The sequence below is a fragment of the Aphis gossypii genome, chromosome 2 (assembly GCF_020184175.1).
Source record: "Aphis gossypii isolate Hap1 chromosome 2, ASM2018417v2, whole genome shotgun sequence".
In the NCBI taxonomy this organism is placed as follows: Eukaryota; Metazoa; Arthropoda; class Insecta; order Hemiptera; family Aphididae; genus Aphis; species Aphis gossypii.
This window is the reverse complement of record NC_065531.1, coordinates 33,256,381-33,283,890: the sequence shown is the minus strand read 5'-3', so window position 1 is coordinate 33,283,890 and position 27,510 is coordinate 33,256,381. Positions and strand designations below refer to the sequence as shown.

The following is a 27,510-nucleotide window of genomic DNA, read 5'->3' as shown; positions in this document are numbered from 1 at the left end:
ATAACTTATTGATCGTTTAAACGATAAACTAATGAAAAAACTTCTAAAATTGCGATTTTTTTTTTGAAGTTCTATTTGAGTTTTCAGAGGTATACTATCTATATTCTATACACAGTCAACAGACTTCTATACTAACTATACCTATTGTATAGACGTATATATGACTATCTACTATCATTCATATACCAAGTACAGATACCATATATACCAAAATACTATATTCTTAAGTATTCTCCTTTTCGTTTAATGGCTATTAAGTTTTTGAATAAATCATTTTTTAAATTTTTTATGGTGGGAATAATAATATTATCTAATTTATAGGATTTTTTAATTTGTAAGCTCTTTGGAAAATAATAACCTCGAAGTTATCTAAATCCCATAGCATACAGTGTTATCTGATAACCAAAAAGTCACCTGATAAAATATTGATTTAATATTTTAATATTTACTCCAGTTTTCAATTTTAAAATTTTCAGTCAAACTTTACTAGTGACTTCGGACTTTTTATTACATTATTTATTGTATTATCTAATTAACTTAACGGCTTATAATTTACTTAATATTGATTAATTTTCTTAAAAATTATGTGAAACCTTGTAATGACAATTATATGTAAATGTAATGGAATCAATGGAATCACGAAACCGTGAGTTGTATTTTGATAGTATATTATAACATATTTTACAAACACTTTTTTAACTTTATAATCTCTTACTGTCAAATAAATTTAATATAATTTTATAACTTTCAAGAATGTTCAAAGATAATATTTAAGGTCAACATCTCATTTAGGTGTATAGGTATATATTAAAAAGTATGTTATGTAATAGGTAGTGATTTATTGCAGTAATGTGGATAATGTGAATATTATAATAATTTTATGAAGTAGTTACATTTATTAATCTGTGTATGAACCATAGAATTACTACCAAGCTGTTCATTTAACTATAATTATTCTATTCAGAATAAAAGTATTAGAGTACACTATGCTTAAGTCGAAAACACGTCAACTTTTCAATTGTGTTTTAAATACCAGTAGCTAACATTTCTTCTGCCTCTTACCATTTAGAGATACATGTGCAAACTGATACACTCTCATTCTTAATAAAATATAGATGCCAATTTGAACTTAACTATTACTATTAATTCATGTTCATCTACTTTTTTTTAAATTATTTTTTTTTTTGGAGGGGAGTTGCAATTAGCTAAATTATTTTTAAAGTATCACATAGACCTTTTATTCTGCATACAGGTTAAACGTTAAACTAAATCTAATTAAATAAATGAACTATCTTATACCAAGAGGGCTAGGTAGTTAATATTATTAGTTATTAGATAGGTACCTACATAGTTTAAAAAAATTATTTGTTAGAAATGTAAAATGTTTCTTATGTGTCCGGGAGAATAAATCTATCACAAAATTTAAAATACCATTATTATATTATTTGAGGTTGTTTAAAAGTTAAAACTAATAAATCTTGTACATTAGTAGTATTTATTTTAGTAGTAGTAGGTATTTATACAATCTGGATATTATCATTTGCAAAGATTTAATGCTATTTTAATAATATTTTATTCTTTAATATTTATTAAAATGCAAAACTAAATCATTTTATTAAATAATTAAATATTCTACAGAATGGAATGTATACAAATTACTCTTTTAGATAACATTTATTACTTATTAAAAATAATATTTTAAATGTGTTAGTCATTGAAGATTGATGAGCATTTTAAGACACTATTCGCAATGAAATAAAAAATATTTTAAACTGTTGAATAAGTAATAAGATACTATGCTCTTCATAGTCGGTGGGAGCTAACAAGCTAAAGGTATATGATATATAGGCAGATATTGTTATTTATGTTAATCAATAAAATTACTGTATATAATATATTAAGTAATTTAAACTTATAATACCTATAATATTATATTATTATTTTTATATTTATCAATAATTATTTTAATTTTCTAAAGTTAGAAACACCTAAAATTAATGTTAATTATTTGATACTCCTCGTCTAATCCTACTGTAAATTTATCTTTTTTTTCTTTATATTCTAATACTTAGGTGCCGAAGCAACTTCTGTATCCAGCTTTTTCCCGTTATATATCTTTGACACTTGCAATTTATCTTACAAAAATTGAAATAATTTTAATATAGTTAATTCTATATATTTTATTGTTTATTAAACATATTAATTATTTAATTATTCTTATAGTTGTACAATTTCATTAACACAAAATAAAAGTGATTTATAAATATTATCTTAATAATATTAAATAGGTAGCATAATAAATAATGATATACATTTTAATAAATAATAGTATACTAATTCTAATGAGTGCAATGGTTACATGCCATTGATATTATTTTTAAACGTTGGCAATAACAGATAACCAGTAACCACTTACTTAAGTATTAAAAAAAAATTAATTATTTGTATAAAATATTCCTTAATAGTTTCAAAGAAAATATTGATGCAGTCATGATCATGAAAGTAATAATTTAGTTTATTACCTTTTAATTATTATTCTATGGTTTATAATTATATGTGTGGTATGAATTAAAATTGTCTTTTGTTTGTTAGACCGCCATGCAATTTCTACTGCTTTTGCTTAGTACATAAATATAAGCCATTGAGGTAAAAATAATGTGGTAACATTATCCATTTCATTTTATTTTTTAAGTATTCAAACATCATTCTCGAAGTTTAATCACCCTTATTTACAGTTCTCCACAAAATCCGTTGTAACATACGAAATATAAGTTTTTAACAAAGTGCTTTGTGTAAATTTTGTGATATTACAGTGTAATACGTCATATAAGAAATAGAATGTTGATACTATCAACTTGATAACTTAAAAAAATACCAACAGTCATAAAAAAAAAATTACTTATATTACTTAAAAATTATTATTTCGAAAGTTGTCATACGTATGTTGTAACTTGCATCTTGCAATCAAATAGCATAAATATTTTTTTAAGTAACAGATATCTTCATCGATATTTTTTTAAATACGGGATTTAGAATAATATTATACGATTATAGAAAATAGAAACAAATATAATATTACGAGTGAATAAGATAATAAAATTCATTTTGGATCTCCAATCGGAAGTAACTAAATTACAATAATCATTTGTACCCGATCAAACTAAATTAAGTAATTTTACAAAAATCTTTATCGAAATCTTAAATTTGGTAAATAATAATATGCTATTTAATGTAAGAAAATGACATAATTATGGATTGAATATTTAATATTGAATCTTCATCATCATTTACCTTACCCGATCTTACCGTACATTTTTAAGTTACAAGGCACTGCTAACTTGATAGGATTTTGAATAATTTTAGTCATAAATAAGAATGTGAGGTAGTAATAAATATGCAGTTTTTAATTTTAAATCGTGAAAAGTATATCCTTACATAATATATTTGAAAGACTTTAAAGTTTGAAACGTTTTGAGGAGCCACACTAACCTCTCATAAAACTATAAAAATCTATCTATAAAAAATGTTTGGATCTAAAAAAACCTAAATTTCCTTAGTTTGTATTTCTTTACTAAACTTCAACTCTACACACTGCAGTTATAAAATAGTGACGTTTTTTAAAATTCAAAGTTACAATGATCATATTATAATCACACGAATTTTCATATTAAATAGAAATAATATTATTAAAAATATATATCACTTAAAGACTAATGCGCATACATAATATGTAAATTGTTGTATATTATCTGGTCGTTCTTGTATAATAAGTATAAATACCTACTAAAACGTATACATTTTTCCAAAAATATCGTGTTTCAGATCGATTCGAAAATGTGTACGACGTTTGTATAATTGTATTGTATTGTTATGTATACAACAAAAACTGATATTTAATGTTTATTATTTAAAAATAAATACAAATACCAATATATTTTATTTTTTCAAAATTATTTTTATGTTAATTCTTTATTTTTGAATAGAATTGTTAACAGACAACAATGCGCTTCTTTTAAAAAAGCTTATTATTATTGTACCTACACAATTTTAGATTATGAATCTGAGCCAGGAAATCTTTAGATTTTTAATTTTTTTCCTGTATTTGTTTTTGGCGTTTTTTCGTTTAGAAAAAGGATAATATTTGCTTCAATTTCGTTTACATCAAATGTGATTCCTGATAAGTGGCAGTAAATTTAATCTAGGAAAATTCTTATTATCTATCTTATAAATTGCAAAAGCCGAAAAACTTAAAAAAAAAACAGCAAGACGACGAAAATACTTATACAACATTGGTTTTTGGTAAAATTTATTTAATTATAAATATATTGTAATTTGAAAGGAATAACAGTAAAGACTTGAAATTTTTAGCAAATATTAATTATATTAACTTTTTATAGACATAAAATCATTTTTTAAATATTTTAGCTCGTTTTGTAAATACAAATAATTATATAAACATTTAACATTTCGTACTTTTTTGTTTCTTGGTCATAAAACTATAATACCTTAGGTACAAGGTGCCTCATAAGTTTTTCTGACGAAAATTCAAAAGTATTAAATATATATATTTGGTCACTAATTTTACGCAATGATTTTTGAATTTTCTAATGAAGATGTTAGTTTTCATGTAATAAAAAATATATAATATTCATAGTAAATAGATGTTATATTGTTCGCTAATGCGTATATTATTATTTTCTACTAAATTAAGAAAATAATATAAGATAAACTTATCTTGAGCTTTTCGACTGATTATGACAATAGTTGATATTATATCATTGGATTCAAATGTATACAGCCATTAAATTAGCATACTCAATAATGATATGTATAAATACTTGAAACGTATACAAGCAAAAACAGAACGATTTCCGTGTTTTTTTTTTATTATTTATTTATATTTTGTATAATTTGTTTTAAATACGATTTGAAGTATGGACATTTTTAAGTAAAAATATTGCTGGTCAAAATCTGTATATACTCATATAAATATTTTATGTAAAAATCAGAATTTTAAAACATTAATTTCAGTTATTAAGTTATTTTATTTATATATATTTAATTTATTTATTAATGAAATATATCGAGTCTAACACATTTACGAATATGTACTATAATAGTCCAAATAAAAGTCAAATCTATTAAAACGTGTAGAACTTTATCATAAATATGTTTTGCTATTGGTATATATAACTATAATGATTTCAATATGTTTAGTGTCTATAGGTCTAAACTCAGTTTTGTTTAGAAAAAATATGGGCTCGACATGCAAAAATTATGTCCAAAATTCTATAAAAATTCGCTTTAAACCTTCACTATCCAAAAATTTGTTAATGATCAAATAAAAGTTCTAAACAGAAACTATTAGTACTATATATGTAATGCAAATAAAAATCAGTATTTATCTGGTAGTTTTAGATCATAAATTCAAGTTACACATCAATCTTCATAAAATTAAAAACAAATCAAATAAAAATTTCACTGTATTTTTGTGTATTCTGATAAAATTACTTCACTTACACTGCAAAAAAACATCGTTAAGTAAAATAAAGAAATCACTCAAATTTAAAATGTTACTTATCTGTCCCACTTGCCTTTTGCGGTTCATATTATAATGAAGGTATTATGTAACTAATGGATAATAATATTGATTGAACAAAAGTAAATATTTGACTAAATTAAAATAGGATTAAATTACATTATATTGGACTTATTTGATTCATTAGACCCTAGTATTAGTCAACTAGTGAAATAAGATGGATTTTGTAAATTTTATTTTTAAAATTCGTGAAACTATATAATATGTAATAAGTATCGTGATTTAATTCTAAAACTTGCATTGAATATAAAAAACTAACTAATATTATAACTTCTATATAAATATGAAAGTATGAAAATATTTCATTATTTACTATAAGCAGAGTTAGGCTATTCGAGACTTAGAAGAATCAAAGTATATATGATATTATATTAAAATATGCTAAAAATTGTTTCATTTATAATTTATTCAAAATATATTTTACATTTTTTATAAATTAAATAAGGCAGATTTTAGAGTCGCTAACTTACGTAAATTGTAACATCAACAATAATATCTAGTAACTTAATTGATTAATATAATTGGGTAATTGGTTTTGCCTACAACTGTTTATTTATTAAAAACTTAATAAATTTAGGTATAGTGTGAATAAGCACCTTATAATAAAAAAAATATGTCTTTAAAATTTAAAAATTAAGAAAAGTTACCAATATTATCTAAAATAAAACATTTTAATTGTTTTTTCGGATAAATACCTATTATTATTCATTAGAATAGTATTATAATATATTATAAATTAAAAAAATATTAATAAAATAAAAATCATTAACACGACATGACGTGTATGTTATGTACTATACTCGGAAATTTAATGTACAATATAGATTCAACCAGAAAATTATGCAAATGCTTGCTAAAGTAATTTCTATAGTCATAGTTAGTATATAATTTCTTCATAAATATTGTTAAACAAATTAAAATGTATTTCCTTGTTTTAATTCAAATACTGACATAATATACTAAATCTATGGTTATTATAAACTATCTCAATGTTTTAAAACATTATCATACCGAAAATAATAAATACCAATTTAATACTTAAGGTACTGAAAAAAACAAAACATTTTTTTTTATTATAATTTTTTTTTTTTTTTGATAGGAATTATCAATTATATTGTTAACGTTATTAGTTATAATATTTAGTATTGTTTGAAAGACATCTATTATAATAGATTGTAGATTATATTTTTGTAGTATGTTTCTCTTATCTTAAAGAAATACTACCCGCAAATATCGAGAAAATCGTTTAATTGACGGCAATCCAGTTTTTAATCAAATCAATTTTGTTTATTATGTCATGCATTTTTAAATAAAATACCCAAAATAATAATAACCTTAACATTTTGCTAATAAATAATTATGTGCTTACTTTACAAAGTATAACAAAATAATATTTCAGTATTATATATGAATATTTGAATTACCTTACAATTTTGAAAATTTGTGTATCTTTAGTAATTTTTAAAATTTAAATATGCAATACAAGCCCCTTTATAACTTTTATTTTTAAAAATACTGACATGATACTGAGGCTGGATAAAATCTTTTATGATTGTTGACTTAAATTATCCATGTCTAACAAACTATACATTTGAAAGCAATAATCAATCGCTTGAATAGAAAAATACTTTTAAGCTAATATAAGTTTAAAATGTATTACAATTTAAAATATTTTTTCAACTAAGTTTGTATGCTCTCATGTTATATCTTGCTATTTTCCAAACTATTAGAGTCCTTAATATTATAAAAATATTACAAATATGAAATGATTTGCTGTAACTTGTATGCATTTTTATATTTTTTCTGATCTAACAATTTAATTTTAAGAGGTAAAAAATATTGTTTCTCTTCAATAACCCAGAATTTACGATTTAACTAAATTTAAAATTTATTTTTTCTTATTTTACCAATACTAATATTATTGTGTAACCAATTCTTAATAACATTCTTAAAATATATGTAAGTACAATCGTCGAAATGTATTAGTCCTTGGCCGAAATCTCAATTTTTAAAAAAAGATAGAATTACGATATTATAAAAATATATTCTATGAATTAATAACATTTAAAATTATGCTTTTTTATTGTTGTTTTAAATTAATACTTTTATTATCCTGAAACAAGATAAGTTTCCTATGTATAGATTTTAATTTTTTTATTTCCATCTTTTATTTAAAAAAAATCATTTTAGTGTTAATATCCTATAAGTTAAAACTGTATTTTACGATTTTCCGTAATGTAAGAATGAAGATTTCAGATAGATAAATAATTAGATTAATATCTTTATATACCTATTACTCATTTAACTCTGAATATAATATAAGATTATTATATAATTGAGTACAAAGTATCTTTAAAGGTGATTCGAAATTGTAATGAATTTATATTTAATAGATCTATGTATTTGAAATACTTACGCATATAATGTTCGTTTGATAAAAAATGCAAAAAGCAGCATTGTATACATAAAATTTAAATTACTTTTCATTCATATATTTGAATTGACTATTGAATGTGTAAAATCGCATTGTGCAACCACCAATATATTACGATAAACTGTAGGTATACCTCCTACTCTCCGAAAACTGATCATACTACAAAACGGTGCTGAACATTTTCCCTTCAGTTTACTGAACGTGTGGTACTTGTCCAGACGGTAATTTCTTCGATTTAGTCTGTTCGCGTGGAATTGTCTATACTCTATACACTTTCATAGTTTTTTCTTTTCATTTTAGTTTTTTTTTTAACTTTATTAGTTATTTTTATTCATAAAATGTACGTCAATTATAGAGTTATGTTTCATTAACACAACACGAGTTGTGTTAGTGCCATTTTATACAAGGAATCGTTGAATCTATTTATCAAACTATTCACTCATTAAGTGTAAAAAGGTAAATAAAAATATCATATTTATTTTAATTTTAAGCTCGTGCAAACTGTTGTGTTATAATTTATACAATTTTAAAATATTTTGGGTCGATTTGTCAAGTACAGAACCCGTTGATTTCGTTTATCGCCTACTATATATACCTACCAGTTATTTTTCATTAGAATAATAGAATAGAAGTAAAACAATTACAAATATTAGTGTTATATGTTTCATTGTGGTCGATACGTGTTTATTTTTCGGTACAATGTCATTGCTGTAATTGCCTGTATAGAGTAGAGACAGTTGAGTAGTTTAATATTTTTTTAATTATTTAATTATTTTACATTATTTTACTTACATTCTCTATTTACAACTGTAGTTTCTATAAAAATAAATTATTTAATTCCTGAATAAAAAACAATATTTTTATTGATATTTCGTTTTTAGAATACGATTATAATTACTTGGTAGACTCTTTAAAATAATACTTGTAATCGTATTTATTAGCCAACATGAATATTTTATAGACCCGTTACTTATTATTATGTTAACTGTTAGGGCATTAAAAATATATTTTTAACAATTATTAAATGATATAATTAATGAATAAGTTTTATTTTAATATTTAAAAATATGTTATGTACATTATAATAATATGCCTACCCGAATAAAAATGTTCGTAAATATCGTAATTTATAAAATGTTATTTACTTATTATTTAGAATATTTTTAAAATAATTGTATTTGGCGCTTAATACTTTAATATAATTAACCATAATGTACTTTTTCATCATGTAATAATTACTTAACGTAATTAATTAAAGAGTTTTTCAAAGCATGACGAAAATAAGTAACAATTAATGTGTATCTTTAAATAAAGAATATTCGAAATTTGCATTCGAAAAAAAACGATTTGGGACGAATATAATTTTGCTCAAAAATAGCCATGAACTTGTTGTAGCATAGTTTATTTTCAAATAATCTCAACCTCACAGGTATTTTTCTTTTTTTATTGATTTACTTAATAATTACTGTTCAATAACCTTCCTAAGACCCATATTCAATTAGTTTTAATTTTAAAGTATGCGAAAGCTAGATTAAATTTCTTAAAACAGGTAAGCTAAAAGTACTTCTAAATAACTATTAAAACATAACACATCATTATTTGAAAGTGTATTTAATTAATAAATAAGATGCTATTAATGGTTCCGTATTATAGTTAAACTGACACGTGCGAGAAAATATTATATCATCGATTTTATAATATTACAAAGTTGTCGATGAATAAAATAATTAACTGTTATGATGAATCTGTTAAAGGGTTGTTCTTTATAATACTATGTTATTTGTAACTTATGTTTTAAAAGATTTTTAGTTTTTATAATTTCACAATTACTAATTAAATATATTATACTAACTAGAATAAGTAATCGTTTTCCTAAAAAAATTATCAGTATAAATGTATTATATCTAACCATAACAAATATATATATTCTTAAGCACTTAATTAAGTTTATTAAAATGAAAATGTCCAAAGTATGTAATTAAAATGATCGAAAATGCATTCAAGAATGCAGATATTTTATTTATTAATTTAATTATCATGAATAAAAAAACGTTAAATTAAACTGAATAAATAATTATTATTAACAATGTATTTTCTATAAGTTAGTAATTTTACTAAAAATTTTCAAAAAATGCATGCATTTATGTTATTTTAATAGCTAAAAAATTAGTAAAAAAAATTGGAAAAACATGGAGTGTATCTGAAAATATGCTCTAATGTGATAATAATGATTCCTAAAAGTACTTAAATAATTTATCGAATATAACTTTTATAAAATATAACGAAATTCAAAAACTTCCTAAAACTAATTTATATCTTTATCTAGAATATTCTATAACCATACAAAAAAAAAAATATTTGCAAATATATGAATTCCGTATCTTATTGTTAATAATATTTGTTTTTTTTTTTTTTTAATGATACTTATATCTATCTAAATAAGCCACTAAAGTTCCATTGGATACGTAATATTAATTAGCCTATAGGTAATTTTATTACAATAAAATATATCAATATAAACAGATTTTACTTAAATATTACTGTTTAGGGATTAATTAGTGTTTATATTAAGTACCAAATTATACAATATACTAAAAATTTTTTTTACTTATTGAAACTTAAGAACAATTAAATAATACATTATATAAGTATACATACGATAAATGGTATATGTATTGTATTTAGTTTAGATATCAATTATTCGTTTCAAGTTTTCGTGGAAGTCCAATTATTGAATTTAGTTAATTATTTATTTGTGTCTCAGAATAAGTAAGGGCAAGACTAAAATATCGAGAAAATAATTGCAATTTAATTGTTTATCATAATTTATAAATTACAATATTAATTTAGTAGAAATTTTCGTTGTATTGAAATATTAAAAATTGTAAGTAAACAACCTTTTTAAAATTATATTAGTATTATACCAATAATGTGTACTTATAAGGTTTAAAATTAAATAATATTCATCATTTGCACTCCATGACTATTACTATTGCTTTTATTTTTACTATTTTTAAAGTAATAAATGATTATGATTATGTATATTGTTATGTTTTACTTAACACTATTCTACCTATTCTAACTACATTATAAATACCTATAATAGTACCAATTATATAATTGATAAGAACTATTTAATCAAAACATAATAATTATACATAAAATTACTAAGCTATATTATTCTATTATTATTAAATTACCCCCAACTACATTTACTGTAAATATAAAACTAAAATTTTGTTTTCATCAATGTAATATAAACGTAATAAATATTGAAATATTTAAGGATGATATTTAATTCCTTAATGTCGAATACCTACATTGTGTATACTGAAAATCGATTTCCTAAATAGTTGTCCCGAACAAATGTAGGTACCACATACGACCACATACGTGTAGAACGTAGAAAATACTACTATCGATGAATCATAAAAAAACATCTGTGTCCAATGTGCTTATTGTCATGAGACATGAAAAAATATGTATTTCATAAATAGGAACCATTATAAGTATAGTAGTCAGTGTATGGTTGATTATAATAAGGAATAGTTTTTTACGGCCTACTTTCGTTGAGTAGGTCTAGTAAATTGTTTTCGTTATAACGAGTGTTTTTTTAAATTTAATATTTTTAAAAGTTCTGTGTTATGATATTTAAATATGTGTAGATTATCGGTGTTAGTGTTACACTCCCTGTGTATTAATCGGATTAAAGTTAATGAGGTTTGGGAGGTTTCATTAATTTACAATAGTATTACAATATAGAATTCTATTAGGTTTATAAAATCAATACATATAATTTTATATTATATACCTAGTGTAATGGATATTATAATTGTTTTCTATTACAATGTTATACTGAATTATTATTAGTTTGAAATAAATGCTATTTAAATTCTTGATTTGCTAATTCGCTATACATTTTTTTAGACATATATGGTAGATTTTAAAAACAAAATATGATAAAAATGTAAACGATTAAGATTTTATTTAAAAGTTAATTTACGTATCTATATTTTAATTATTATCGTTCATTATAGATATTCATTTAGATATGTGCATACATATATATTATGTATACCTATTGTATACACTATACAGCACAACATTATTTGCTACTAGGAAGTTTGAGTTTCGAAAATAAACAAGATAAACATGAAATATACGATCATCATAATTCATAATTGTTAATTTTTTTCGTTGTGCGCTCTGTATAACGCGTAGAACTGTAGAGTAAGAGTGCGATAGAAATCGATTGCATGTGGTTCAATGCTTTTTTAGAAATCGTGCATGCAGACCCACATCGAATAAATTGTTAATAAAGCATAATGTTTTATAATTCGTTTGGAATATCTGAAAATTTGTATTAATAATTATTATAATTTTGTTTTTGAAAATATACCTAAACAATACCGTATAAGTTATAAGCACTTTTAACTATTGCCAGTAACAAAAGCTATAATCTGAATGATACCTATGAAATTAAATTTGATATGCTATATTCAAATTATAAATTTAATATTTAAAAACCTTTTAATTCAATTGAATTGTTTACCTACATTAAATTGCAAATTGCACAAAATATAAAAAAATACTTGCAATTGATAAATATTCAAATACTAAACTTATTTAAAATTTAGTTATCGAACTAGGTACTTCTTACTAATATTGTGATTTGTTATTGATAACAGCTAGTTTAAGTGGATTTGAAGAGCGGAATCAACAACATTTTATGAAATTTAACTCCCAACAATTTAGAAAAGAAAATCCTTAGGTGCGTCTTTAAGTACTTATTTATAAAATGTATAAAAAAAATTCATTCAAAATATTTGACTAAATAGTTATAGATATTTAATTATAATATGATACATACTTAAAAATAAATACAATTATATAACTTATTATTATTAATATCAACTACGATAATAATGATACATAGAAGATATATTTGTATATATTTATGATATATTATCTACTTGATAAAAATAATAAAATAAAAAACATAGGCACATCGATAACATGTAATAATTTTACTTTACTCATTATTTTAGTATATTTGTCCTATTTCGCGTTTCTGTTTCCACCGTGAAAAATTGGCAATAATGTCTGGTAGTTTTTTTTTCGTGAAAACATCTCGAGACAGTAATGTATAAAAGCTTAGCCATAAAATGTTTCAAGAATCCCGTACCCCCACAAAAGTATTTAAACTTATTTCCGGTGCTCTGATGTTAGTAATTCGAACGGTTGAATTTAATTTGACAAGCTATAAGTTAGGTCACGCGTACATCATTCTGCTGCACCTAGAATTTTATTCATATCTTCGAGAAAAAGATTGTTTTTTATGCTGACATATTATAAGGGTTTGGAAAACTATTTAATGAAATCGTATTATTTAGTTTATTCGACATCAGCATTATGGTATACCGTGTTAATATTTAAATGCATATATTATGGACGGTTACTTATGATTTTCAATATCGAATGTTGGCCTTACATCACAATTTATTTTAATTGTATGATCTATGATATGTATTGAGTAGTTTGTATTTTACACGATCCTTGGCTCTTAATTTTGCTAAAAATCGATATTCATAGCCTTGATACAATTCAATTAATAAGCCTGCAATTGCTCCGCGCTTGTATATTTTCTTGTTTTCAGTACACCTACCAAATTTAGCGTCAAACTAAATCATCAATTAGATATTTACGTATTTGAATTACGACTTTTTTATAATTATTATACATAACAGTCATGTTTTTATAACCTTTTGTAAAATTATAATAGAAGTATAGTTTTATTTTTAAAATAGATTGTTAACTATAGCTATATTATATTATATTTAACTGTATTAATTTAAATTGATTATAATCTATCAATAAAAATAATATCTTAGCCCTTAGGTATGACGTACATAATACATATATATATATATATATATGAGATTCCTTTTTGTGAATAGCATTTGGTAAGATTTAAAGATCAAGTTAACTGTTGAAAAATTCACTGTATGTTTATCTTTCTTCAGAGTATAAGACTTATATTTAGTAAACTTTAAGGATGTTCATGTGTTAAGTACTGATAGATAATATATATAGTTACATAATGGTAGTAGTAAGACATCATAAATTATATTAACTAAAAATTGATATTGTTTCTAACTTTAACGATTATTAAAATAATAAAAACTAAAATAAATAAGATCAAAGAAAATTTACATTTAATACTTTATTTATTTTAAGGGAATTTATGTAAATATCTATTGTATTTGAATTATTTATCATAATTTTAATTTAATCATAATATCATAATAAAAAGTAATTATTTCAATTCCTAGGTATTTTAATTCAAACGAGTATTGCATTAAATTCTAAATACCAAAAAGTTACAACATTCATATATATATTATTTTATTCAAACAGATATAATATATATTTATTATTTCCTTTATTAATTTTGTTAAACTAGAATACATAGGTACTTATAATTTAATTGTATTTATAAGTAAATATGCATTAACGTAATATGTTTCAAACATTATTTTAATTATATAATAATTATTTTCCTCGTCTTTTGTAATCAATTCTTTATTACGATTTAAATAGTTCACATTGTTTACTATTTCGGGTATTCCTATGACATAATACATAAGTGTTTGCAGCTTTGATTTGTGATAAATAAATATTTTGCAAAAATATCTTGTTTATTTTTCAAAAAAAATGTTATCCTTCGTCTCGAGTGAATTCAATAATAGAAGTAAAACAAAAACAAACACTCTGTATATACATTTATTATATACTTACGATTATACCGCTACGTCCATACGAAAGTGGACATCCTATCGTTTGATATTATATACATATAGTGGTATTTAACCGTAGTCAGAAACCACTATATGTATTAATGTATTATTATATTTTTTTTTTTTTTGCTAGGAGGTCGCCGTATGTTACCAAGGTAAACTGCTTTCACTTTCTCTCTCCGTGCGCTTCTATAATATAATAATTATTATTACTATACACCTATGTGTTACTACATTATTACCATTATAATATATGCGTTTAACTTGTACCGTTAAACTATATAAGATAATATTAATTATTATTACTATTATTTAATTTAGGAAAGTTTTAAATCTAGCAACGACAGGCATACCATAGTATGTGTGTAAGGATCGTGATTATTCGTGGATTGATAGACAGATTCATTTGCGTTCGTCTCCACCCGCGGCCGTTGTGTCGGTTTAGTGCCAGGAATCGTTGAATATTATACTTACGTATTATTATTGTCTCCGCGCCATAGCAGTTATAGTGCGCGTCGCGTTTTTCCTGCCCAGTGCATCGCATTATTTTTGTACTCCGTTTAACACACTCACACAACTGTCATCTCGCGTATGGTTAGAATTCATTACTATTTATCTGTAAACATCGTCATTATGCCGTGTATCTGAGGTCAGATATTATTTTTAATTATCTTGAATTAATATTGCATATGCGTCATATTGACAAATGGGTCGACATTAAGTAATATTTGTGAGGACTAAGGGGTCGTGGTTAGTGAAATTGACGACTTTTACTCAAACAATGGTAACTAATAAAATTGTTTTCTTGCTCTGTTCGAAGTTTATTAGTTATTACTATTTTCACTACAATTCCATTTAAGTTCTACCTCAATTAATGATTTGCAAATCTAAATACACATCTCTACAAATAAAATATTAACTAGTTATATAAAAAAAGATGTATGAAGCCATGCGGTTACTCGTAAGCCGTACTCGTAGGTACATATTGTTTTATCTTTCAAACCACAAATTTTATCTAATTTCACTATTTCAAAAATTAATAACTTTTAAATGCTCATAATTTGATTAAATTTAAAATATCAAAAAATAACCTGTATGGGGGAATGGAGTCCAGGACTCTTATATCCGAGTTGACAGGGACTATCACCTCAAATATGCCACCAATACCACAAAACGCATGAATCAGATAACATAGGGTGTTCGTCATCAATAATAATAATTTATAAAAAACAAAATGTATGTAGGTAATCATTAAGTAATGTTAATTATATTATCAAATTATGTGATGCGTCACACTGACAATTTTTGCATACGTACGTGTTTGGTGACGCCATTACAAAATGCATACGATGGTGATTGAACCATCATTGATCGGACAAGACTAATTTGCGTGTAGCGCAGTCGGACGGTCTGCCGTAGTGAATCGCATAATTTAAATTTAACGTTTACGTGTGGTAGTATAAGTAATAGTGATAATATGCCCTATATAATATATTGTGCATGTATCAAGTCTGTACTTAACAATATTTTCACCTCTAAATTTGGTAATAGGTTAATTTACTCTTAACACTAAAAACCGAGAAAATGGATTTTTGTAAAATTGTAATTAGGTATGAGGGGTAGGGACATTGATTAATCGATGATATTAAAACAGCTCCGATATTATAGAACAATAACTTTATACATTTTATAAAAAATTCTTTACATTTAAAATAAATTTTATTTAATAATAACTTAGTTTAAAAAATGTATTAAATTTACATTTTTATTATTAAAAAGAAATTTCTCATTTTATCTTTATTCAAGTTCAACTTAAATAGTTATATCAAGCTATATATAAACCATAATTTAAGTATCCGTGATTTAGGTGTATTTTAGCTTTATTATTCATGTATCAAATATATTATTATTTTTAATGCAAGTATATTTATGTCTTATTATCCACTGAATAATAATTAGTAATTGATGAAAATGACCTACCCAATTAAATATATATGTATAAACATCTAAAGAATAATTTGTCAACAAAATGAAAATGATAGGTACATTACCTATCTATATTATTAATTATTATGTATTATTATAATTGTTGTAACAAATAATTATAATTACAAAATTTAGATATCTCGTTAAAATATATATATAAAGTATTTAAAAAACACATAAATCAATAGTTGGGAAACTATTATTTATAACCACAATGTATATAAAATGGTGAGGTCACTTTCCAATTTGTTAGTTATTTTTGAAACATTTTTAGCGTTATCCTATCGAGTGTCCAAGTCTCTTATCATAAGGTCTACTTTATAGTTATTTATACATTTTTTTTAATTTAAGAATAAACCTACTTATTTTGTGTACTTAAATGTGCAGATATCTATAAGAATGTGTTTGTTTCAATAAGTGAGGGGTTGTCTCTAACTCCCCTCCCCCCAAGGTCATCACAATTTTTTTTCGTATTTATCGCGCGTCTCGCTACTATTGTACACTGGACCATACTTTAAATCTAGAACAACCAGTATCATATGCACGCTTGGCCTAGTTATGGGTTTTAAGAATATCCACCAGCCGCGAGGAGGTCAAGTTTCTATAAAATAGTGCTTAACTGCTTAACATCATCACAACGCAATCGCTATTTTTGATAACATTTTTGTGCGTTTGTACTAGTTATGAATTATATCGGACTCGATTCGTGTACTTTTTCTCTTTCTTCTAAATAGGAACTCATTTTAATTCAATTGTTATCATAGATACGCTATGACTATATTATTATAATCGCTTCATATGATGCAATGTTTGTACAGTGTTTTCTATATGTTTGTTCCGTTATCCTCAGTAGTGGTATCAACTATCAGTATAATATATTAATATATGCAAACACGTATTAGAATAATTTCTCAATTTATCGGTAACGTACTTTATTCCACTACTTCCTCTGATGATCCTCAAATGGGTTTCGATCGCCGCGCTTATTCTTGTGATGGCTGCCACGAAGTTATTGTTTGAACGAATATCAATTAACATATTATTATATATTATATACAGCTCGTCTCTCAATAACTTGTAACACATTTGATATGTGTGTTGCGCGTATTTTGAATTTGGCGCAATACCTGTATTATATGTATATATCTACTTAACCACTCACAAACAACTACCTACTATATGCGAGTTGAGTAATCCGTTGAAAAATATCGTAATTCTATTCTTGGCGTAATATTTGTCGTCTCAAGTATGATCATGTATATCGTACATCATACGCGCGTTACAGAAAAACCGCTCTTTGCGTTTTTTGTTTAGTAGTCAGACTGCTGTATTGTGTTTATGTGTGTACTAAATTAAGTGAACATAAGTGCACAGCCCATTACGAAAATCAATATATAGAGTGAAATCAAACAGTTGACCTACGAATGCTTTTCTCGGTGTTTTAATTATCAGTACCTTTATACACATAGGTATATATATATATATATATATATATATATATATATATTATATTTAAGAAACCGTTGTCTCTTATTATATTATATAGGGTAAGGCAGTAATGTTTACAAGGTTCTCTGTTATATAGCATAACGGGTAAAGGGGAGGGATGTATTGTAATATAATAGATGCTCGTAAAGTTGTACATTTATAACTTTGATCGATTAATGAAATGGCTTTAAAAAAAAAAAATTAGAAAATAATCTTCATAGTAGAACTTTGATGTGGATCAACACTCGCTGTAGTTTTATTTATATTGTTTTTACTCAATTCATCCATGTGGAGCATTCCACATCTTTCTAACCTAACCATCAATTGATTGGAAAGATTTAAATATATATATAATATATATGCATACTGACTATACTCGTATAATACTTAAGTGTGTCGATGTTTTGTTGTTTTTGCAGAACCCATAGATATGTTCGACAACATATTTGGTGGTATTGGCAAAGGCTGTGCCAGCCACCCCTGGGAAGTGATCGTGGGAGTGCTGACCGTCACGGCGTGCATGCTAACGATTGACAAGACGGCCGATCCATCACTGTCGGATGGACCGAACAGCCTACCACACAGCACCAAGATCGTAGTTAGTATCATTGATTTTATAATATACTATACGCTGTAAATGTCGGTATATTATTATTTATTATTACAATATTGTATAATGTTAATATGGAGTGGGGTGTACCTAACTTAACCTGGTGGTGTTTTAATAATATTATTGTAATTGTCCTATTAATGATATTTATTTTTATTTTCTAAAATTATTACTTTATTTAATTACCAAAATAATAATTTTTAACATTTACAGTGTTCATTTGGTTTTCCTATAAACTCGCAAACAATTTTAACGTATTTTATTTCGTTTTTTATAACTCCGACATAGCAAATTTTTGATAAAGATGTTTTGTGTGAGTGATTTAGAAATAAAATTATTCTTATCCATCGAATTTTCACTTACATATTTTTTTACTGGTGATAGAGAATTTGAAAAGTTAAATAATTGACGCTAGTTACTAGTGAGGATAGCGACTAACTGAGTGAGACACTGTATATTGTGTTGTAAAACTGTTTTATTCGTATACCTACCCAATATGTATAAATTATATATATATATATATTATCCATTTTATTCATTCTTAGGTTTTTATTATCTTTTTCAATACTTTAACATTTTTTTGTTTTTTCAATCGCACTAGGATGATGAATCACACGCCATCGACGTAATATTCATGACTTTAATAAGATGTATAGCCGTGCTTTACTGTTATTATCAGTTCAATAATCTCAGGCAATTGGATTCAAAATATGTTTTGGGTAAGACTTTTTTTTACATATATATTTAAGTATTAAATAAATTTGCACAGCTGTGACTTTATGTCAGTAAAAAGATCGTTATTATGTTTTAAAATATCTGGACGACTTGATGGCTTAGTGTGTACTGTATACAACTTATGCGGAGTGTTGTAGTCTAAACGACCATAAACTCTTACCGGATGAAACACGGCCTTTTGACATACAAAAATTATAATATAGTAAAAATATTTTATTGATTCCATGAATAATATTTCTAATTGGTAATTACTAATTACTAACTTATGTAAGCAAGGTCGTCGAATATAATTGATCGTATAAATTGTATAATTAAGTTTTTGTTTCATTGTTTTGTTCTCTGACCAGATTTTGAATCCCTGATTGATATAGCCTTCTTTTTTAAAATTCATTTAAAAGGGTCTTAAAATGAGTTTTTATCTTAAAGATGTTATAGGACTGTCATAGTGTCATATCTTCCTTGATAAAAACAAATGAATCGTAGTTTGCTTTTATTAATTGCCAAGGAACTTTTGATGAGTAATAGACAAAACAAATATCAAGTCTTACTCAGTTGCGCATTCATTATTGTTTATAACAATTTTACATTTAAATATGTCAAATTTTCATTATGCACTCTGTATGCATACCTACTTTAGAATATAGAGTGAGTCACTAAATATACTAATTATTTTGTAGTTAATTAATTTAAACTCCATTATTATGTCGTAGGTAAATTATTTATTTTATTTATTATACATAGATATCATATCTTTATTATAATATATAACTTTTTACTTATTAGTCAATTAAACTCTTGAATTTTTAAGAAATGTCTAAGTACTATATTTGTTTATCAATTTTTAAAACTAGTTGAATAATTTAATCAATTGATTTGTTATTGAAATTTATCTTTTGGACATTGAATAACTGTTGCAATTTTCACCTCCATCTTAAATCACTAACTGGTTGCTTGATCCATTTGTTTTTGCTTTCATCAATTATTACCTCGTGCACTAACTACCTAGTTACTTACTACTTTCCATTTTTATTATGTATCATTACATACAAAATATTGATATAATTTCTCAAATTGATTTATCAAACTTGGTAATATTGTATAATAATTTTGATTATGAAAATATTTGCAGGTATTGCCGCCATGTTTACAGTGTTTTCAAGTTTTGTTTTTAGTACCATAGTAATACATTACTTAAATGGAGACTTAAAGTAAGTTTTTATTTTTTTTGTTAAGGCAAAATCTGATAAAAATCAGTATATTAGTAGCGTTTAACCTCAATTAAAAAAATTAAAAAATATTTCAGAATAGCAAAATATAATATTATATCAAACTTGATATTCTATTAGTATAGGATTACTGTATTCTAAATCATATTTATTGTTTTAATGATAAAATTATGGTACCTAATTTTTTTTTTTATTATTTGTTACAGAGATGCTATGTTCTTGTTCCTATTAGTTTTACTTGTTAACTTAAAAAAAGCCAGTTTGTTGGCACAATTTGCACTTAGTGGCTGCTCACAGACCGAAGTGATCAACAATATATCTAAAGGCATGTCATTGTTAGGTCCATCATTTTCTTTGGATTCAATTGTCTGTAGTCTTGTTATCAGTGTTGGGATGTTGTCAGGTGTCCAGCGTTTAGAAACACTATGTATGTTTACATGCATGTCATTTATTGTAAACTATGTGGTAATCATGAGTTTTTATCCAGCTTGTTTATCACTGGTATTGGATGTAAGTTTTTGTTTTTGTTTTTAAATATTATTGAATACACTATAAGTTTTTCTGACAATGTATTGTTTAATAACAGTTACTTAGAGGAGGAGATGAAAATGGAATGCCGTTTTCGGGTGACCGTTCTCAGATAACTGCCATTTGCAATGATCATAAAACTGATCCCATCACACAACGTGTAAAGGTGATAATGTCAGTTGGCGTAATGATTGTTCATGCACAGAGGTATGATTTCATTCATAGCTTTAAAAATAGTCTAGGATTTGCATAAGAAACACTACCTACCTTCACTTATCCTTTAGTGAATCCATATTTTACTGTTTATGTATATATATATATTTATTTATTTATCCAGAAAAATAGTTTTTATGCTCTTAGAATAGTAAGATTTAAATAAAAAGTTAGTACAATAGAATGTATTCTTATAACATTTGTAAGGTTATATGTTTTCTTAGAAAGCAGAACATTCAGTTTGCCTTTATTTTTTATAATATTACTAACTTGAAACTTGTTTGCTTCATTTTAGTCGATGGGCATTGAGTGGTATGGAAACAGAAACTGATAATATGTTAGGAATACAAGTAACCAAATTTGCTGTATATAATGAAACCGAAGAAAATACCCATCGCTCTGTTCATAACTCTATTGTACAGTAAGTATTAATATCTGTTAATAATTTATATGTTCACATCAATTACATTTAAACAATATCAATTTATGAATCTAATTTTAACTTTTTTTCCCATAGCTGGATGGCTAGTGGGGCCGATCACATAGTTATATTGATACTTTTACTATCAATGATAGTATGGTTTTGGTTCTTTGGAGACCGTGATGATATAGCTCATACTTTAGCACAAGTGAATAAACAGTCAGTTAACACATCCGGTGAGTAAAATTTTAAAATATGTATAGTAAATATGAATAGACATTGTATTTAACAGTATTACAATTCTTTTTAACTGCAACATAGTCTTGACCTTTCAAAATCGGAAAGATATTTCTATTGTTAATAATCTTTCATTTTAAAGCATTATAATATAACAATTTATAAATAATATCAATATACACAATTTCAATAGTATTATTAACTCAAAAAATTTAACAAAAATAAAAGACTCCCAAATTACTTGTTATATTTCTACATGCAGGTAATTCAGTACATGCCCTTGAAACTCAAAAAAATATTCAACATAGAGAGAGCCAAACTGATAATCGAAAACCATCTGTTTATACTTCCAACAAAATGGTTCAAACAGAAAATGTTGATAGCAGTATTGTTCTAGAGGACAACAATGTGGAAATAAGAACTTTTGATGAATGTTTGGATGTATACAAAACTCAAGTAAATATTTTTATAGTAATCTTGGTAAAAAATAATTTATTTTAGTCAGTGTTTTTAATTATTTTCAACTTATAAATAAATATAAATACTTAGTGTAGATTTTTTTTATATATTAAAAAAGTAATTTAACACACAACTATTGTGTACTAATATGTGTATCTTTTTCTAATTTGTACTATGAATAATTGTTTAATATTTTAAATGTATTCAAGAGAATGTCACATCATGCCTTCATATTATAATATTGTCTGTGTCTTAAAGACATAGCATAACAAATTTTGAATTTAGAAATTGTTTTAATGTAGGCAATTTATGACTTACCTTTACATAAAACACCAATTGTGTGTATCACAAATTATTTTTTAACATTAGAGTGTCTCATTATGTTTAATCCAACCAATAATTTTATAATTACTAATAATATTTAAAATGAAATAAAATTTGGTTACATCTATGAATATATTATTAATATTATTATTATATATATAGGATTATAAAATTACTGTGACATTTTAAAAGTTGAGTTATTCATTTCTATTATGTATACCTAGTCAAATAGTAATGGGAATTTTATTTTCAATTAATATATTTAGATGTACAAAGTTACAAAGCTAAGTTATATTATATAATCATATAATAGTAATACTATTACTATTACTATTAATTCAGTTAATTTAAATTAAAAAATCTTATTTTATATTCACAAGTATATGTACAATTAATAATTACTAATTATCTTTATATTATAAACTATTAGTGTGTTGGTTTTATTATTTTATCTAATTCATAATGACTGTTTTAATAAATTTATGTATTCCATTAAAAATACTGATACTACAAAAACACTAACTTTTTTTTAGAACTTCTAAGCTTTTATTACAAAAATTAATGCATAGTAAATAATAGTTATGAATTGAAAATTAACTATCCAAACTATTATCATTACTGTATATTTTATAATGGGTCATGATAAATATATTAATTTATTATTTAGAAATCTGCTGAACAATTAAACGATGAAGAAGTATTAATGTTGGTGAAATCAAACCATATAAAACCATACATGTTGGAAAAGTGTGTCAATAACCCGGAAAGGGGTGTTGGTCTTAGAAGAAAAATAATTGCAGCAGAAAGCAATCTGGCTGAAGCCTTAATACAATTACCTTACATTGGTTATGATTATTCAAAAGTAAGGAAAAACTGATGGATAATATAGTAAAGAATAATAATCAGTATTATATTATTGAAATCTTTTCTAGGTACTAGGAACAAATTGCGAAAATGTGATAGGATATGTAGCTGTACCTGTTGGAGTTGCTGGACCATTACTGGTAGATGATGTGTTTTATCAAGTACCCATGGCGACCACTGAAGGTTGTTTAGTAGCCAGTACAAACAGAGGTTGTAGAGCACTAACATTATGTGGTGGCGTTATAACCAGAGTTGTGGACGATGGTATGACTAGAGGACCCGTTGTCAGATTTTCTTCAGTTACTACTGCTAGGTATATACATGGTTTTCCATTATGTTATTGAGCATTTCATAAAATAATAGTTTCCTTAATAAAATATTAGTGAAGCAAAAATATGGATGGACAATCCAGAAAATTTCAAAATAATTAAGTCAGCATTTGATTCAACAAGCAGATTTGCAAGACTTACAAAATTACTTGTGCGCATAGCTGGTCGACATTTGTTTATTCGGTTTACTGCTTCTACTGGTGATGCAATGGGCATGAATATGTTATCCAAAGTAAATAAAATATTTACTAATTTATGTTAAATAATGATTCCTTGATTCATCTTCAATACCCATAAATTAAATTAAAATAATACTTGATATTTTAATGTTTTTTTTTTTAACAGGGAACAGAAAAATCTCTCAAAATTATTGGAGAATACTTTCCCGACATGGAAGTTTTAAGCTTGAGTGGTAATTTTTGTTCAGACAAAAAACCAGCAGCAGTCAACTGGTATGAATTTTATTAAATTTTTTATGAATTATAAAATTATTTATATTACATTATTTTTCTTGTATAGGATTGAAGGTCGTGGAAAATATGTTGTTAGTGAAGCAATTGTGCCTGCAAAAGTTGTCACAGAGGTACTGAAAACCACTGTAGCAGCATTAGTTGATGTTAACATAAGCAAAAACTTGATGGGATCGGCAATTGCTGGTAGTATCGGAGGAAATAATGCTCATGCCGCCAATGTTGTTACAGCTGTATATATTGCTACAGGACAAGTAAATAAGCAACTATTTTTATTAATATAATAAAGTATTTTAACCATAGATTAATTATTTATTTTTATTTTTGTCAATCGTATAGGATCCAGCACAAAATGTAGCAAGTAGCAATTGCATGACACTGATGGAAGCATTTGGTGATGACCTTTACGTATCATGTACAATGCCTTCGGTTGAAATTGGTACAGTAGGTGGAGGAACTTCATTACCTGGTCAATCAGCATGTTTAGAAATGCTTGGCGTACGAGGTGCTAACTCTCAATCCCCTGGGGCCAATGCCAAACGGTTAGCGCGTATATTATGTGCAACAGTTTTGGCAGGTGAACTATCACTGATGTCAGCCTTGACTGCTGGTCATTTAGTGAAAAGTCATATGACTCATAATCGGTAAGAATTTACTTTTTATTTGATTGATTATTTATGATACATCTTTAAATTATTCATACTTAGGAACAATGGCATATCAAGATAATACTATATGAATACAATTTTATAAATTGAATTATGTTGTCATGAGCATTGCAAAAAAATTTTGAACAACGGTTTATGAATTAAAACTAATTCATTTTTTATTTTATTACAGATCTGCTCCTTCCATTCAGAATTTGGACTCTGAACCATGTGAATCAACCAGACAAATTAAACACTGTGTGTCTTGAATGACGTGAAATTAATTTATTTTACTTCATACTTAATTAATACTTAATTCTATTTTGTTAGAATCTATGTTGTATATAAACAAAAGCATTTTATTATATAGTGAATATTTTCTGTAAAAATGATGTTTTTATTCCTCATATTTTATTAACACTGCAAAATAGTTCAAAATATTTTGAACTGGTAATTACCAATATAAATGGTTCAATACAAAAAAAATATAATGAACGTTATGAAGTTTTTTATTAATGAACATTTAAAGTTTAGAATCTAATAATTACTTTAGATGAACGAGAATAATTAATCACACATTGTACATGTTATAATTGCATATGAATATTTGCACTATCTAACTATCTAAATATCTCAAAAAAGTTAAAAGTTTTCAGTATAATGAAAATGAATGTTCATTGATCACTGTTGAAAAAAAAACATTCTATATTACACATTTTATCTGTATTGTTAAACTCAGCAGTTTCTAGAATAGCTTAATATCTCTTGGCTATAGGTTCTATAAAAGTAAATAATATAAATTATCAACTAGCTGAATAATTTAGCTTATCCTGTGTGCAGTTTCTTAGTGCTAAAAATATATTCCAAATAGAGCTAGTAGAGCAAGGCTCTGCTCTATTAGACAATAATAATTTTTTACAACCAATAGCAACCTTATACAAACAAAAAAAATAATTGTTTTTTATGAACCTGCAATAAATCTAAGTGTAGGTCTTTCTTTAAAATGTTAATTTCACAAAATCCTTTTTTAGTACACCTATACATCATAAAACACAAGTCACAACTACCACAGAATAGAACTACTGACCAAATTGCATACTCATGGCTTTAGTGGTTTTAGCTAGGCGATGATGAATCAGTAAGTCAAGTCAAGACATATTATTAGATGGTTAATATAAAATATATTGGAATCTACTAATAATATAATTATCATTGTTGTTTTTGAATTAATAGCTGATGAGTTATTAGGTGTTATTATTTAATAATTCCATTCAAATTAAAAATGTTAAGTACAAAACTACTAATATTTTATAGTAAAAAATGTATATAGGTCATATTTAATTTTTATAGTTAAGGTTTGAAAATGTAATACAATTTTTCTCATAATTAATTCATATATTACAGTTAACGTAATCAATCAATCTAAAAAATGCCTGTAGGTACAACCACATTTTTTAATATTTTAACCACATTTTGTTAAAATCACATTTAATTAGGTATTTAAACGATGTTACCTAATTATTATGTTAAAATTCAAAAACATAATTTTCAAGAACTTAAAACGTACCTACATTATGCATTTTATAATCATATTGATATGTACCTATTTTCAAAATTATAGATTCGTATTAAAATATTATACCTACCTATAGCTTCGTACTATATAATATAAACCTATTCACACTGTTTTACGGTAAGGTTATATTGATAATAGATACCTAGGTATATTATATAATACAAAATTATAAAATAAATGTAATGCTTTTAGAAAAAATTGTACCGATATATCTATATACTAATAGTAAAATAAAAAACGTATTTTAATAGCAATATCAATTAACATATCATAAAATATACCTACTTGATGTAAGTTGACAGACTATTTCCGCTTGGAATCGCTCTTTGTATACAATGATACATCATTAAATTTAAATTTAACACATCTATACTATAATTTCAGTGATCTAATCAATACTATTTGTACAACGAAGTGATGCCCACTTGTCCAACTTTTTTTTTAAATAAATAATTTTTATAGGAATACAAAACAAAATAATTTCAACCATTTCTAGATGTACTAAGTGTCAAATTATTATGTAAACTTTATCATATCCGTAAAATTAGGAGTCAGTACCTACCGTGT

The 27,510-nt window shown here is 24.9% G+C and overlaps 1 protein-coding gene and 1 long non-coding RNA gene across 3 annotated transcripts; one reads left to right on the top strand and one right to left on the bottom strand.

Moving 5' to 3' along the window:
* Positions 1–442: 442 nt before the first annotated feature.
* Positions 443–25,756, top strand: LOC114121337 (3-hydroxy-3-methylglutaryl-coenzyme A reductase). 2 transcript variants are annotated; one of them, XM_050198914.1, is made up of 16 exons: positions 443–646; positions 18,724–18,902; positions 19,516–19,633; positions 20,779–20,857; positions 21,082–21,385; positions 21,462–21,610; positions 21,912–22,037; positions 22,134–22,273; positions 22,537–22,730; positions 23,725–23,919; positions 23,990–24,234; positions 24,305–24,482; positions 24,596–24,702; positions 24,770–24,974; positions 25,060–25,364; positions 25,561–25,756. In XM_050198914.1, the coding sequence occupies exons 1-16, from the start codon at positions 622–624 to the stop codon at positions 25,634–25,636; spliced, it is 2,625 nt and encodes an 874-aa protein (XP_050054871.1). In that variant the 5' UTR covers positions 443–621; the 3' UTR covers positions 25,637–25,756. The 2 variants fall into 2 exon arrangements, with proteins under 2 accessions (XP_050054871.1, XP_027839407.2); XM_027983606.2 differs by lacking the exon at positions 443–646 and adding an exon at positions 8,226–8,489.
* On the bottom strand, positions 13,065–16,246 carry LOC126549528 (uncharacterized). Its single transcript, XR_007603644.1, has 4 exons — positions 16,148–16,246; positions 15,184–15,446; positions 14,832–15,019; positions 13,065–13,330 (listed from the first exon to the last, which is right to left on the bottom strand). It is a non-coding gene; the product is annotated as an uncharacterized LOC126549528 (long non-coding RNA).
* Positions 25,757–27,510: the final 1,754 nt, after the last annotated feature.